The sequence below is a fragment of the Engraulis encrasicolus genome, chromosome 11, assembly GCF_034702125.1.
Source record: "Engraulis encrasicolus isolate BLACKSEA-1 chromosome 11, IST_EnEncr_1.0, whole genome shotgun sequence".
Lineage (NCBI taxonomy): Eukaryota > Metazoa > Chordata > Actinopteri > Clupeiformes > Engraulidae > Engraulis > Engraulis encrasicolus.
Genome location: NC_085867.1, coordinates 26,219,451 through 26,234,895, shown reverse-complemented (window position 1 = coordinate 26,234,895; position 15,445 = coordinate 26,219,451). Strand labels below are relative to the sequence as shown.

The following is a 15,445-nucleotide window of genomic DNA, read 5'->3' as shown; positions in this document are numbered from 1 at the left end:
CAGGAGGCAAGAATGGTACCCGGATGACGTTCTATACCTCGTTAAACTATGGTTTTCGTAGAAGCCCACGGGAGTTTGGCAACTGTACGGTCATTAGTGCCATCAAGTTCCCCAGTTATGTAAATGATGGTGCTGTAGTGCGTCCCATTTGTGCTTACTAGTGACTGGCTTTCTACATAGAAGCTTCTGGTCAGGGTGCCGAATGATAGCTGTTGGTAAGAAGGCAGTGCCCACAGGTTTGTACAGGATGTAGCCTATGCGTTTGGAGGAGACAGTTGATGCAAAGAGGGCGGGAGATTGTTTGGCAGAGGAGAAGGAGGAAGAGGAGTAGGATTAGAAGGAGGTACTTCCCAATACTATGGTGGTCTCTACATGCTTAAAGGTGAACTGGGTAATATTTCAAGCATTTTCTTTCCAGAATTCATGCTGCCCTTTGACAAATGTTACCTTTTTCATGAATACTAATAACCAAAACTTACTGTACTTCGGTACTGTACTTCTGTACAGTACGGTCATACTAGTAAATATTCGTTTATGATTGCATACATTATCATGAAAAGATCAATTTTGGCAATAGGCAGCAGTTTCAATGAGCAGCATAGTCGCAATGCCTACTCTGACCTCCATCCTACACAGTGCACCTTTAGAGGTGGCAGTTGAGAGGAAAGGGACTGAGAGTATTTGAAAGAGGAGGATTGAGGAGGATTGGGGGCGCCGTGGCGTGGCGCAGCACGCTTAGCTCCCCACATTTGGGCTTGCATGCCAACCCACGGGGACCCCGGTTCAAGTCCGGACGGGGTCATTTCCCGATCCTCCCCTGTCTCTCTGTCCCATTCGTTTCCTGTCACCATCTTCAACTGTCCTGTCAAATAAAGGCATAAAAGCCCATAAAAATATATTTTTTTTTAAAAAGAAAGAAAGAGGAGGATCACGTGGAAGATGAGTAGGAGAAGTGAAAGCGGAATACTCACCACCTCTCTGGAGGTCTCTGGGCGTTCCTCAGAGCTGACGACGGGGGGGTTGGAGGAAGGTGGGAGATGGACGGACAGAGGAGGAGGAGGAGGACGAGGCGGATGAGGATGAGAAGAAGGAGGAGGAGGAGAAGGAGGAAGATCGGTAGGAGGAGGAGGAGAAGAGGAGGAGGTAGAGCTACTCACCACCTCTGTGGAGGTCTCGGCGTGCTCCGAGGTGACGTGCTCCTGTAGGGAGGTCTCTGTGTAGCCCATCTTGCCACAGTAAGGACACGTGAAGGACTGGGGCTGTTCTACTGAGAAGGCCTCCCCGCCATAGTACAGGTCTGCAAGAGGGACAAACAGCACCAGACGTACCATCACAAACTGGAAACACAACAAAACGACATCTTACACACCAGCAAAGCACAAGCCTGTTCTGTTCATATGATGTATGCAATGGACAATTTATGCACGCACGCACGCACGCACGCACGCACGCACGCACGCACGCACGCACGCACGCACGCACACACACACACACACACGCACACACACACACACACCAGGGGTGGAACCTAAGTTTTTTCCCCACCAGTCACTGTGGCAGGTAGATTTTAAAATCTACCAGTCACTTGCCTTTTTTACCAGTCAACTTGTATAATAATAGTAGTAATAGCAGCAACAATAATCAGTTCATTATTATTATTATGAAAACTATTATTATTAGAATTATTATTATGATTATATATTTATATGTTTGCGTCAGGTTGACCATGTCCTTAACACCAAAAAGGAGGACTTCTTATGTAGTTGGGGGTGTGGGGGCCCTCCCCCTAGCAATTCCTGCATTCTAGTCAATTAGGGGGAAGAGTGGCAAATCCCATCGGACAAAAAGATCACTTGGGCTATTCATAGCTGGAGTTGAGGTGAACGTTTTCACCCGTCAAAGTGACTGGTGGGTTGAAAAATTTACCCGTCAGTCCTGAAAATTACCCGTCCTTGGCGGGTGGACGGGTGTTTATTTCCAACACTGGCACGCACACTTCTGAGCGGGTGCACAGTAGCGGTGGCCAACCATCACATCTTGAGGCTCTCAAAGCGGTTTCAGTATAAAGCCGTTTCAGTACACAAATCCAGCCAGTGATGCTATTGTGTTGCAATTCTTCATGGATGACTAACTAAATTCAGTCCCCTTTAAACGTTTACTCCTTCACAAAGAAGACATGCCTTGCCAGCCTGCCTTGCCTTGCCTTGCCTACAGATCAATCAAAAATGTTTAAAAAAAAAAAAAAACACAAAAAAAAACGCGGCGACTGATTGAAAAAAACGAACATATTGTTCGGATAGATTTCAAAGGATCAGAATGAAGAGACAGAGAGAGGGAGCCAGGAGAGAGAGAATGAGAATGGAAATATTTGCCACTAATTTCAATTGGATATCCCTTAGTACATTCCATTGGTGCTGTGTCACTGGCCTTCTCTCTGAAGGACCCATTCCACCAGAGCAGAGAACGAAAGTACAGATCTTCAAAATCAGCCAATCAAAGATGCAATTGCAAAAATCTGGTTCCTTAGAAGTAGCCGGACAGGCAATAAGGCATACGGGGCATTTGCCCGGTGGACTGATGATGTTTTTGGCCTGGTCCTCCCCTAAATGTAGTGGTATCAGTCCTCATTCCGCTACAGCTGACCTCTCAGTCAGATTTAAATATTAATTTTGGCTGCTGTGGTGAAATAGCTTGTAATAGAGGACCAAAAATGTCGTCACAGGCTTCATTGCCTCTCTCAAGGCCTGACGGATCGGTCTTGGCTGAAAATGCCCGACCTGATTTTTTTAGAAGTTTCTTAGAAGTATTCAAGTGTGTGTGTCAGTGAGAGAAAGGGAGAGAAAGAGAGAAAGAGAAAGAAAGTGTGTGAGAACAAGCACCTGTGCCTATTGAGATCAAGGACTTGGAAAATGGTAACAATAAAAATCCTGCGAGGTATAAAACAACTAGCCTGGTAATGAAGTCACAAGTGTGTGTGTGTGCGCTCATGGTGGGTGCAGTGCATGGTGACTGTGAATGGGAGTGTGGTCAGTGTGTGATTACCAAAATCTACCTTGTTAGGATGCTACATGGTGTGTGTGTGTGTGTGTGTTTACCAAAGTCTATCCTGGATAGTATGCACTGCATGGGTTATTCGGCGGCGTGTGCGTTTTCTAAAGTCTACTCTAGTGAGTACACACTGCATGGGTTATTCGGTGGTGTGGTGTGTGTGTGTGTGTGTGTGTGTGTTTACCAAAGTCTACCCTGGTTAGTATGCACTGCATGGCTTGTTCGGTGGTGTGTGCGTGTGTGCGTGTGTGCGTGCTTACCAAAGTCTACCCTGGTTAGTATGCACTGCATGGGATGTTCGGTGGTGTGTCTGGTGGTGGTGGCTCCCGTCTCGTAGCACGACGCACACAGGTCGTAGTCGTAGCAGATTAAACACTTGTAGCGCCGCCCCCTGAAGTTCCCTTTTAAACACGCGTCGCAGCTCACACCTGCAGAGGAGACAGGGAAAGGGAGAGAGAGAGAGAGAGAGGGAGAGACAGAGATTTAACACTTGTAGTGCCCCTTTCAAACACACATTGCCAGGGTAGACGGTGGGCTAGATTTTGTAGCTCCTTTAGAAAATGACTTTCGTTCTCACTCTCCAGTGGCAACTTGATTTTTCTAATATGACCTCCTGACAATATGTAAAGCAATATTCTGGCTGTTGCCACGCTGAAAAGTTGCACCTTGATCTTAAAAAATAACGAAAATAAAAAAGACTGGGGGTGACGTCACATAATGCACAGTCAATGGGAAGTCTCCGCCCCTCAAAGTTGAAAAGGGAATATTTATCCGCATATCGGGCTTTTTTCATAGGCAGATAATTCACCTAATCATTGAAACAACGTAGGCATTTCATTCCTGACCATTTTCCTGTTACTGGAAAAAATAACACAGCTTGCATTTCTTTACTGACACGTAGTTTTTTTGGCGAATTGATCTACCCCCGTCACCTCATTGCTCTATTGCTTTGAGGGAACAGACCTGTCATCTTTTTGACATTTATCTCTCGTTGCCCAATGATGGTCAGACAGTCGAACACTAACAGCGAAAAAGAGCACTCCTGAAAGTTTGGGAAAAATATATTTTTTTGCATGTACACAACAAGTGAGCCCACTTACCCCCCAACTTGTCACTTTTTGCTATGAAATCTGACGGTTCCGGGTAGCATGCACGCGCTAGCTGTATACTGCCTCGTTGACTTTGCATTGACGTGACGTCACTCGGTCGGCTACATTTTGTTGTCATTTTTATAAATCAATGTGCAAGTTTTGAGGATGGCAACAGCCAAAATATTGATTAATGGGTTGTCAGGGGGTTATATAAGCAAAAATAAAGTTGCCACTCGTTAACACCAACGAACTGACAAGATATGAGACTGGGCCCACCACCTAGGGCCAGATTATCTGTAAGGGCCAGTAGCACAGTGCCCAGGGGCACCAAGCATTTACAGGCAGTTAGGGGGCACTGAATGACACAGACTTCACAAATATTGTTCATAAAGGGGGCACCTGCAAGGTATTAGGGGGATGAGGGGAGGGCAGTGCGGACAGTCAGACTGGGGTAAAGAGTAAAGACACATGTTGAGGTTCAGAGCAGTGGCAGCATCTCCTTCTGTTAGCGAAGGTGACCACCTTGAAAACAAACATCAGGCACCTTGACTAGGAACGCCCCCCCCCCAAAATGTGAATTGTGAATTATAAATGCAATTTTTTCAGCTTCTTCAAGAACATTGTCTTTTTACCCCCCATTTGAAACAGCATAGCATAGCCTTTCCAATCATGACAGTCACAAGTATCTTGATACCGGCCAACGCCCCCCCAACCAACTTGACAGACAAACGTTCTGCAGGAAATGCTGGAGAGGATGGTGGGGAGAGGTGCAGAGTAATAATGACGTAAGCAGAGACTTAATAAACCAAAAGTCAAGAGACACCGCACACTGCTTACTTTTCTTAACTTTATTTCTTGGAGCGAACAACGCGTGACTTTTGGTTTATTGATTCACCTCCTCCTGCCTCACACCTGCACCTGCATTGAGGGGCTGTGCACAAGGACTCTCTTGTACTGTAAGCCGAGACTTGTTAGGCCAGGGCTAGCTAGTTGTGCGTGCGTGTGCGTGCGTGTAAGGTGCAGTGACGATGTCACAATGACGACAGACCTTCATAATGGAAGGGGGACAGTGACACTAGGCTCAACGGCATCGACGTGGGTGGCTATTATGACCTCAAATCAACATTGAACCCCATTAACCGAACCCAACTCCACGTCACCTCCATGACCATCACTACAAAAGGTCACTAGTGAGGTAGCGTAGGCCCAGAGCACATACTGTAATTACTCATCGCCAGCACCTTCTAAAAACAGCAATTCATTGAAGGAGACCCACACAAATGAATGAGTTATGGCCGTGTGTGTAGAGGGAGAGAGCAAGAGGGAGCGAGAGAGAGAAAGAGAAAGAGAGAAAGAAGGAGAAAGAGAGAAAGAAGGAGAGAGAAAGAGACAGAGACAGAGAGAGCAACAGCATAGTACACCTTAGCATTAGTGCCCAGTACCCACTAATGACATGACCATTAGCTGGATCAGCATAGGGTGTTTCCATGCCACCTCTCCCAGGCCTGGCATTGGGGTAGCTCTAGAGGTGGAAGTGGCAGTGGAGGGGTGTGTGTTTGCGTGCGTGTGTGCGTGTGTGTGTATGCGTGTGTGTGACAGGGGGACAACAGTGGCTCCATTGAGTGCCCTTGTAACAGAGTTGGGGGGGTTGTCTGTCACATTCCAGGCTAGGCCACCATTTGGCCGCCTGTGTGGGTATTAGGTGGGCCGCCCAACCGCTCGCATACACTCTGCATTTGCTGTTAGCTGACACTGGCACAGGCCTCAGCAGAGGTGAAGGGCCAGCCCATAACGGCCAGCGGGATTGGCGTGTGTGTGTGTGTGTGTGTGTGTGTGTGTGTGTGTACGTTCTCGGGGCCATCAGCCCACAGGGAGGCTTCCGCTTTCACCAGTGCAGATGGAGGCCATGGCTGAGGCAACACGCAGTCAGGCACTGTGGGGTCATGTGACGCATGCACACAGGTGGCAAGTGAACCTCTTCAACTTTAAGCCGGGCCTGCAATACTTCCAACATTTTATGGCGAGCGGCATTCCAGCACTGGAGATTCAGGAATTCTGCCTGGTGGTAATGTATGGACCAGGACATTCTTGACAGCCTTCAGTGTTTCCCACAGAAATTTTGGAAACTATGGGGGCAGCCGGCCATTATTTTTTCCGGGGCGGGGGTCTTTTCACGCGGGCCTTTGGGGGGGGGGGGGGGGGGGGGGTGTATTCACGCAGTGTAAATGGAGAAACTATAGGCCTAGGCCTGCATTTCAGCCATTTATATTTTGAGAAAGAAGGCTACATAACATTTTACACGTGATATTAGTAGTACATTGTCATTTATATATATTTTTTAAATGCAGTACCGTGAATCATTTCTGTTTACAACACAGTTTCATACATCCCTCATGCAGGGGTCTATGTAATGAATAAAATAATAAAACAAAATAGGAGCAGAGATAAGAATTTAAGAGTAGTATACTGTGAAATTGGTAACGCATAGACAAAAAGGGTCTAAGAGGGTAGGCTGTGCCTTTTCCCCACACACATATAGACGTACATATTCTACATGAGGGGTGCTGGTCACAGGGCCAGTTTTTCAAAATTCCTCCCATTAAAAGGGCTGAACAACATATTACACATTTATGTCTATATTCACATTCATTTCTATATGCAGCCCGATGTCTCCTCTGCCGTGTCAATGAAGGTCTGTCACCTAACTCATTACAACTGTAAAACAAAGCCTGGGGAGTGTTAGTAAACTCATCCCAACTGTCCCTTAACAACTTGACTAGGCTTTTGATCCCTCTGTCTTTCAAGCACTTGTGTTTTACTCTATGGGATGTATTTACTCCAGGAGGAAAATGCGAAGGAAATCGTAATTCAAATCGTTTTTAACAAAAACGGAAATCGTTAAAAAAAAAAAAAAAAAATTTTTTTTTTTTTTTTTTTTTTTTTACATTTTCGAAACTATGGCGGCCAAATTTAAACTATGGCGGGCCGCCATAGTTTCCTCAATGTATGGGAAACACTGGCCTTCCAGATTGCGGCATCAGGTTCAGTGGGTTATCTCCAGAGCGTAGGGCTGTAACGCGATACACTCAACTCTAGATTTGGTTCATATCATGATTTCTCGCCTACGGTTCGATTTTTAAAATGTATCTTTTTGATTATCGTGTAAGCTTATAGGTAGAATAGGTTTCAAGAGGCTACTAATAATTTTAAAAATAGTTTAAAATAACAATGATCTTGTTTTTGAAGCACTATTGCATCATATCATGTGGTTGTTTTCTGGACTGAAGGATAACAGAGCTTTGAAAGGGCCTATATCACGATACTCTCTTCATGCATCGCGATACATTATTGTGACTCTGAGCATCACAATGTCTAGATTCGATACAATATTAAGCTTATAGCCCTACCAGACAGAGAACAGCCAGCTGGCAGGGTTTAGTGTAGAACGTTAGAAAACTTCCTGAAGCATCATACAGTATCGGCCAGGACCTTTATCTCCCATGCCCAAACTTGAGCGTTGACTAGTAGGTGGCGGATTCGAGCAACCTACCGCTGCAGGATCATCTCAGTTACACATCCACCTCACCTGAATACAGAGCTAAACAAAGAGAATTCGTCTGAAATTGCATCTTAATACTCCAGGGCCAAAAAGGATCCAGCAGCACAGTTCTGCACTACAAAGCAGACAGGCAGAAACAACATCGTCTGTCAAATTTAGTTTGAACTGAAAATTGATTTCTCAACACCTCCATTGTCTCCGGACTAAATCTCTCGCTGCTTCCGACTGAGAAAGCATCTAAAATAGAAGCATTCGTTCATTCACCATTCTTATACCCACAGCATGTTGGCCTGAGCAGTGTGACAACAACGTAAAGGCAATTCTTCTCACTTAAGCTTACTAAGCTTATGTTCATACAGTCCCTGGCAGAAGTCATGTCGCTTGGGTACAAGTTGACTTAAAAGTCCCCCTCTAAACACATTTCTAATGAATAAGCAGTTCTTACTCTCCATGTTCATATAGTGCTGCACTTTGCCTTGGTGAAGGAGAATGCCATGGGAGCTATGGCACACAGCCAACCATCTCTTCAAATACACAACATTACAATTTGGATGCGTTGCTTTCCGCCCTTGACTACACTCCTCAGATTGGAGCACTCACAACAAACGCACTGAACAGGAGGAGGAGGAGTCACAGTGAGCGACAGTAGCCCATTTAGCCTGTGCAGAAACTAACAAGCGTCAACTCCTCTATCCACCCAGCAGCTCTGAAGAAAAACTAGTCCAATTAGAAATGCAAGAAGGGGTTTTGGAACTTCGCCTGTGACATTTGAAATGTGCCACTCAACTGGCACAAAATGCGCCTTCCTCACAGACACACACATACACACACTTGATTACCGTTCCAGAACACCCATCCCTCTCAGACACGCACAACAATTATACAAATAATTTCTATTCAGAAAAAAAAGCCTAGCAAAATTCCTGATACAAGTACAGATTATAATAAAATGTAAAAACAAAGTGTATCCAAACCACTATGAGGACAGAAAGAAGTGGACAGAACCTGCGTGGATGATCAAGAGAGGGCAGGTCCATGCCTGGTCTGAGTCAGAGTTTTTATTTCTCATCATTCTCCTTCTACAATTAAATCGCTTACTGTACTTCAAACCACTTAACTCATCGCTTGTATGCACGCACCCTTCATAGGCAGTTGCCCATTTTATTGCGATATCATACAGTTCCTGGAAATAAGCTAATTTTACACCTTCCTTTGAATTAAATGATTGAGTTTTAACTTTCTCCTGAACTTCCGTTCTCAGTCTGGCAGTGCACATTTTACCTCCAAGCTAGTTTCATTGAATCTTATGACAATTGCCATCATGTAACTAGAAGCATCACCAGACTAAGAGAATGCCAAGAGAATTGAGGTAAAACTCAATTATTTAATTTAACTGATGGAGATGTAAAATTAGTTAATTTCCAGAAATGGTTTTATTTCTAGAACCATCACTTTAACTTCCACTCACACTGAAGCCATCCACAGCAATCAGGTGGTAACACACTTGGGAAAGGGGCCAACTGTACGTCTGTCCGAGCAGTGTGGGCGTGGGAGGTGTATGCGTGTATGTGGGCGTGGGAGTGTGCGTACGTGCATGTCTGCCTGCTAGCCAGTGAAAGTGTGTGCATGCATGTGCGTGTGTGTATGCGCACAAGATTGAGTAGGCCTGCTGTGCATGTGAGCATGGTTGTGACATACAAAGCTATAGGGGGCATTGCCCAATCCCATTAGAAGCCATCTAGCGTTGAGAAAGGCTGGAGAGCAAAGTAAAGGAGAGGAAGCTCGCAAAGCACACTGATGGTCCCCTGATTGTGCAGGCCTTGCATTGAAACAATGACGGCAGCACCAGCGCCAAGGAGAGAGGGGGAGAGAGAGAGAGAGAGAGAGAGAGAGAGAGAGAGAGAGAGAGAGAGAGAGAGAGAGAGAGAGAGAGAGAGAGAGAGAGACCAAAAAAAGAGGAAAAAATAGAACACAACAACACAGGCTTTCCTCAGCTGCCGTCCAGCAGCAACCATGTGACAACTCCGAGAGCCTCATTTAAGGTCTGACATGGTTACCTAGCTACAGTAACCCAGCGATTTAACTGCACGATTGGTCTTGCCAGTGCTAAGGAATTGGGAGGGTGCAGCTTCCTGAGATTCAGGTGTGTGGCTGCCGTGATACTGACAGGGAAAGGAACTACCAATATCTCCATTCCTACATCCAGCTTCTTAGCACATGGTTGTACCCACTTTAAAGCGTTAAGACTAGAAGCCTATATTTACCCACCTATTTTTCTGTGTGTGCAGGCCTTGAGGAAAGTTTTTGCCCTGCATGTGTGTACATCTGCTTTTTTTGTATTGGTTTTGCTCAGATACTACTTTGTGTTGCCTTAATATTGATAGTTCTTCACATCAATCAGTTTTTGTATTCTTGTGTCTACTCTACAGGCGCAGTAGAAGTGAAAGGACAACATGGGTAGGCACTACACAGGAGGACAGCGTGACGTTCTCCATCAGGATGGCACCTTGCCATCACCTTCACAATGGGGCAGGTGCCTGCCTTGTCAACAACTGCGACCACCCACACACGAACCTGAAGGGCAGTCCATGGCACTGACACTCTGGACAGCTAACCTCCCTACCTGACCTTTTTAATGTTGAATAGTTGAGTAACTTCGGATCAAGTGGTGTATTCTAAGCAGGCTTTCGACAGCAACACATTTGAAGCAGTGATACTTCTGCATGACTGACGACAGAGACAGCCACTGACTATTATGCAAAAGTCCAAAGCGGGCTAGAGAGGGCCTGCCCTCAAAAGGTGTCAACTTGGAATTGGCTACCTGAACTAAATGTCTTCTTTAAGATAAATGACGTAGAAAACGAACTATATAGTGAAGCGCTGACTAGATAGGTGGTCTTTCTGGCATCGATGATTTTACTTGCTATTTACCAGGAAACAGGTTACCTCACAAGTCGCCTTCTACATTAATGCACAGCGTACAGTAAAGACACAGTCCAACAGTCAACAGTCAAATGTCATAGGATAGGATCAACCAATATTGTCACACTCAATCAATAATGATAGCTTGACATTTAAAGGGTGGGATACACCATCTCACTATAATTTCTCAAAAGCACGAGTTTCATAATTCACTAGTGGTAAAGCAAAAAGCTAGCCAAGAAAGCTAGGAACCGAAGTAATCAACCCAGCTGGCGAAGTTAGCCAACCTGGCTAGCTACTTATTAACCAACAGCACATTTGGTCTAGCAATGCAATGGAAATAGTTAACCAGACATGGTTAGCTTTGACTGGTTGTGGGATGTTTAACATGCCATGTACAGCACTACGACAGAACACAGTGACCATAAATGAACAATAATATTACCCAATTTGCTAGGTAGACAAGTCGTGCAAGTCATTCGCTTTAGCTAGCGGTATGTACAATATAGCATCATGACTCAAGCTGAAAGCTAGCGGGCTAGGTGGATACGTTACTAGCTCGTTTACGAAGAGTAGTGTGTGCACAGAGCAAGCTAACTAGCCAAGTTGGCTAACTACTTGAGAATCAATCAATCCTGCGAGCTAACGTTTTATAGACACAGCATTTTCGGCGATGGTTTGTTCATCTGAAGAAATGGAAGGCACTAGGCCCGACAGGGCCTTGACCTATCACTAGCTACCTCCATGACAGTGCATTCACCTCCCAACTACTATGGAGACGGAAACGACTCAGAATAGTTAAAAAATTCAATCCCGTGGCAAGTAGCGCTATTCCATTCGCCCTTTGCTACAGGCCAAAGTATATGGTGCCTGCTAGCCAGCTACATAACTAGCTTTCCGACGTCCTATCAACCCGGCCGCGAGTAGAAAACACATTAAATACACAACTCCTGTCGAAAGCCAAGTTAACCCCTCACAGCAGATATTACTCATTAGGTACACTAGTTCTTGTATTTGAACCAGCAAGATAAATAGGAAAGGGGAGGTTGGAGAAAGGTTGCAAAATTCATGGCGGCCGCCATCATGAGTCTTTTCCAATGCATTTCAATACAAAACATGGCAACCCACGGCTCAAGACTAGCCAGTCTAGAATTCACATCCAACGACGCACTTGATCGAAATATTTTCACGTACCTTCATGTCGGGACATCCTACAGACAGTGACACAGCCCCCTCCACGGGCTCCCTAACACGGATCGCACGGAAAGATGCCGCTAAAAATAAGTAAAACTGGGACGCGGTCTCTCTTTCCAATTTTCTCTTGAAGATGGATCCGGGGCTTACAGTTCTTCGCTTCCCCCTCCCCGTCTGTCATGAAGCAGTGGTGATAGAGCATTTGCCGACTACAGACAGAACGCTAGGGGGCGTACTTGTCAACGTATCTTTTCTTCTTTGGTGGTATGACGGCGGCAATTTTTCTAGTTTTTTTCAGATATGAAGAGTATGTGCACGTATCGCCACCTACTGGACATATTAACCACTACAGAAAATACATTTTTTTCATCAATGAAAAGGCGTGTCCCACCCTTGGGCCCCATGCTGGGATTCTTTACAGGATCAATTCGATCATCCTGTCTGTGAACAGTCACTGACAGACAGACACTGACACTGTGAGTTGGACACAAAACAGACTGTAAACATCTATGTGTTTTTTTCTTCTGCGATTTATTTCTGTGACTAATTAACTGAGATAACAGATTTTTTTCAAGTCTTTCATTTTTGACATAGAAACAAGCAGATTTAACAAACTGTGACACTAGTGTCGTCATCGACACGAATCAGATCAAGTCCTAACATCTTATCATAAAACATAGAATACATGTCATTTGTCAGTAAAATACAGTGCATTTCCAAATACATTTGCAGCACTTTGGCTATGTTTCAACATTCCTACATGCAAAACAAACCTCTGTCATAAAACACATTCCTTAGGTGCCCTTAATGATCTACATTTTTGATCAACAGCATTCCCTGATTACTGTAAGTTGAAGCATGCTATGAGTACATTTCAAATGTTAAAAACATTGCAGGTGTCATTTTTGTATGTCTCCGGTGGTAGGTCTACACTTTATGTAAATCCATAAGTGATTTCATTTAAAAGTTTAGACACGCCAGTTTTAAAAACTGCAGACCTACCCCATTTTTTGCTAATTGTAAACTGTATGGCAATGACAAATCCAATGAATGAAACCTCAGATTGCGATGTCTTTTTTGTATTGACTTTTTTGTTTTTTACCTTTTGGCACTTCGTATCACCAGCATTACAACAGTATGTGCCCCCATTCAAAACTCAAAAAAAAAAAAGATGTTTTTGTTTACACTATCAAAAAATAATACCTGGACCGTCCTCCTAAAGCTATACACCTCTCCTGTCCCTGTGGTGGAAACGTTTTTCTCTTTTAATGCAGGTTCTCAAAATCTCATATGTTAAGAAATACTGGTCACTACAACTGTGTAAAACCTAGAAAGATAAGGCATTCTCCTTCCACATCACAGAAGAGATAATAAGTCAACAATCACCCGGAAATTGTATTTTCTGAACCTTAGTTAAAATGAGTTTTGCATATAAATCTAATCAAGATCTGAAAATTGTTAAAAAACAAAAACAAAAACAAAAAAACACTTTTTTTTTCTTACCAAAGCAGCAAAATTCTAATCAAGAATACACTGGGGGAAGAAGTAGGAGTTCTTAGGGATAGGCTACTGCGGCCTCAGTATGCTGGGTAGAGACTGGAGGCCACCCAACTCAGGGATGCAGTCGGCCTACAGACCACCCACCCCAGGGATGCAGTAAAGTTGGCCTTAGTGGTACAGTATGATGCACACCACACATTCAGGCCTCACACCCATACAGCCCGCATAACATTCACCAATGCTGTAAGCTGCCCACTCTGGGCCATAACACATACGTAGGTATACACAGCCAGAGAGAAAAATCATGAACAGACAAGAAAAGGAGAGGGGGCTAGGAAGAGAGAGAGAGAGAGAGGGAGAGAGAGAGAGAGAGAGAGAGAGAGAGAGAGAGAGAGAGAGAGAGAAACTCATTTGAAAGTCAAATATTTGTTGTTAAGTTATGGCCTCGCGCCCAGTCACACGTATATTAGTTAGTCACATGAGTCAGACACAGACGCATGCATGGCACCCTCCATCTTGTCCCATCAGCCAGGGTGGGTGGGTGGCAGGGAGGGGCGGAGAAATAGGGAAGCCTTCTGTCTGCTCAGCAACACATAGCTTGCTCTCGACCTGCACTCGACAGGAGCGTCAGGACTTCCCTCTGTTCCTTTCTGTGTTGAATTTGGGCTAGCAGTGGAGCGCGGAGAGAGAGAGCGAGAGAGCGAGAGAGAGAGCACGGTGTGAGAGGAGCTTTATGAGTCTCCCTCCTCCGCCCCCTCCACTGGGCTCTCCTTCTTCTGCGTGACGTCGCCCTCTGGCGCCCCCTCCTGGCTGGCCGAGTGGTTGCCGTTGTTCTTGCTGCTGTCGTGGTTACTGTGGCTGCTGGCGCTACCCAGCCGAGACGACGCCACCACCGCCTTGACAGCCGCCTGTCAATCAAGAGGATGAAGAAGCCATCAGTTATGTTACCTGCCAACAAACCATATATGACCATTTTACTGCGCAACTACTTATCTTAGGGCGCACACAGCCATCAGCTTTGGCCATGCCATCCATTGCTAAAGTGTCCTTAAGCACTGTACCTAACCTACAGCAGATTGAAAATGAAACCCTGTGCCTCACTTTGTATGAAAACGTCAAGTAACTGTGATTTAATATATCTGTGACCAGCCATGTTACGTGGCAATAATCCACTGGCTGTGCTAGTAAAAAGCAAAAACAAAACAAAACAGCAAAAAGGAGGAGAAAAAAAAGAAAACAGCAACATATAGGTATGTTGAAGTAACCCAATATATGGTCAAATGGCCACAACCCAATATTTAGCTACAAAAATGATTCAGTATTTTTTAGTGTATGTTCATTTTCATTTAGTGGTGTTTCAAGGCCTCGCAGCCCTTCTGCAGGGTACTGAAACTACTTGGATGTGTGTGCATTTATAATGATAACATTGACCTATAGACGGTGTAAGGCAGTGCTTCCCAGCCTTTTAAGTCTTGTGTACCCCTCAGCCTTTTTTATCACACCAGGAGTACCCCCTCAGCCATGGCCAATATCTCTTCCTCTATCCTAATGTGACTGCTCCATATATTTGTAACTTTTTCCACATACCCCCTGAAGTCTGTCCTAGTACCCTTTGTGATACACATACCCGTTGGGAAACACTGCTCTAAGTGACAGTCCAAAGTGTTTCACCACAAATAAAGTCTCTTCTTTTTAATATTTTGGGTTTTGCCTGTATTGATTGGACAATGAAGACTGGACTGGAACAGTGAGTAGAGTATAGTAGAGGACCTTTTATTGATCCCAAATGAAATTAAGTGCGAGAGAGAGACATGGGGTAGGGTTGGTGAAAAGACCCAGGTCATATTCGAACCTGGGTCTCCACGGGCAGTTTGTCCATTTATGGCACATTAGTGGAGTTTGCCACAGAAGCCTCTAAATGTAGTCTCCATCAAGACATTATATACTGTGCAGCAGAGGTGCTCAGACTGTTGATGAACAAGGGATTGGGCCTGAAATTAACAAGGGATGTGGGCCAAATGAATGAACTTCACATCCATGCTGCACTACAATGTAATTAAGTAGATCCATCATTTATTGTAATAAAGACAATCCATCATGCACCAGTGTGGGTACCAAGGCAGTACTATAA

The 15,445-nt window shown here is 44.8% G+C and overlaps 1 protein-coding gene across 2 annotated transcripts in view; it reads right to left on the bottom strand.

Annotated features, from left to right (window-relative positions):
• Positions 1-12,013, bottom strand: part of kcmf1 (potassium channel modulatory factor 1) — a 28,518-nt gene extending 16,505 nt beyond the window's left edge. Inside the window, exons 1-3 of one of the 2 annotated variants that reach the window (XM_063210300.1) lie at positions 11,815-12,013; positions 3,309-3,476; positions 1,158-1,297 (exon numbers count right to left, since the gene is read on the bottom strand). In XM_063210300.1, the coding sequence (XP_063066370.1) occupies positions 1,158-1,297; positions 3,309-3,476; positions 11,815-11,830 (324 nt within the window). In that variant the 5' untranslated portion in view covers positions 11,831-12,013. Of the gene's footprint in view, positions 1-1,157; positions 1,298-3,232; positions 3,269-3,308; positions 3,477-11,814 lie in introns of those variants that run through there. The other variant, XM_063210302.1, reaches the window with a different exon arrangement.
• Positions 12,014-15,445: the final 3,432 nt, after the last annotated feature.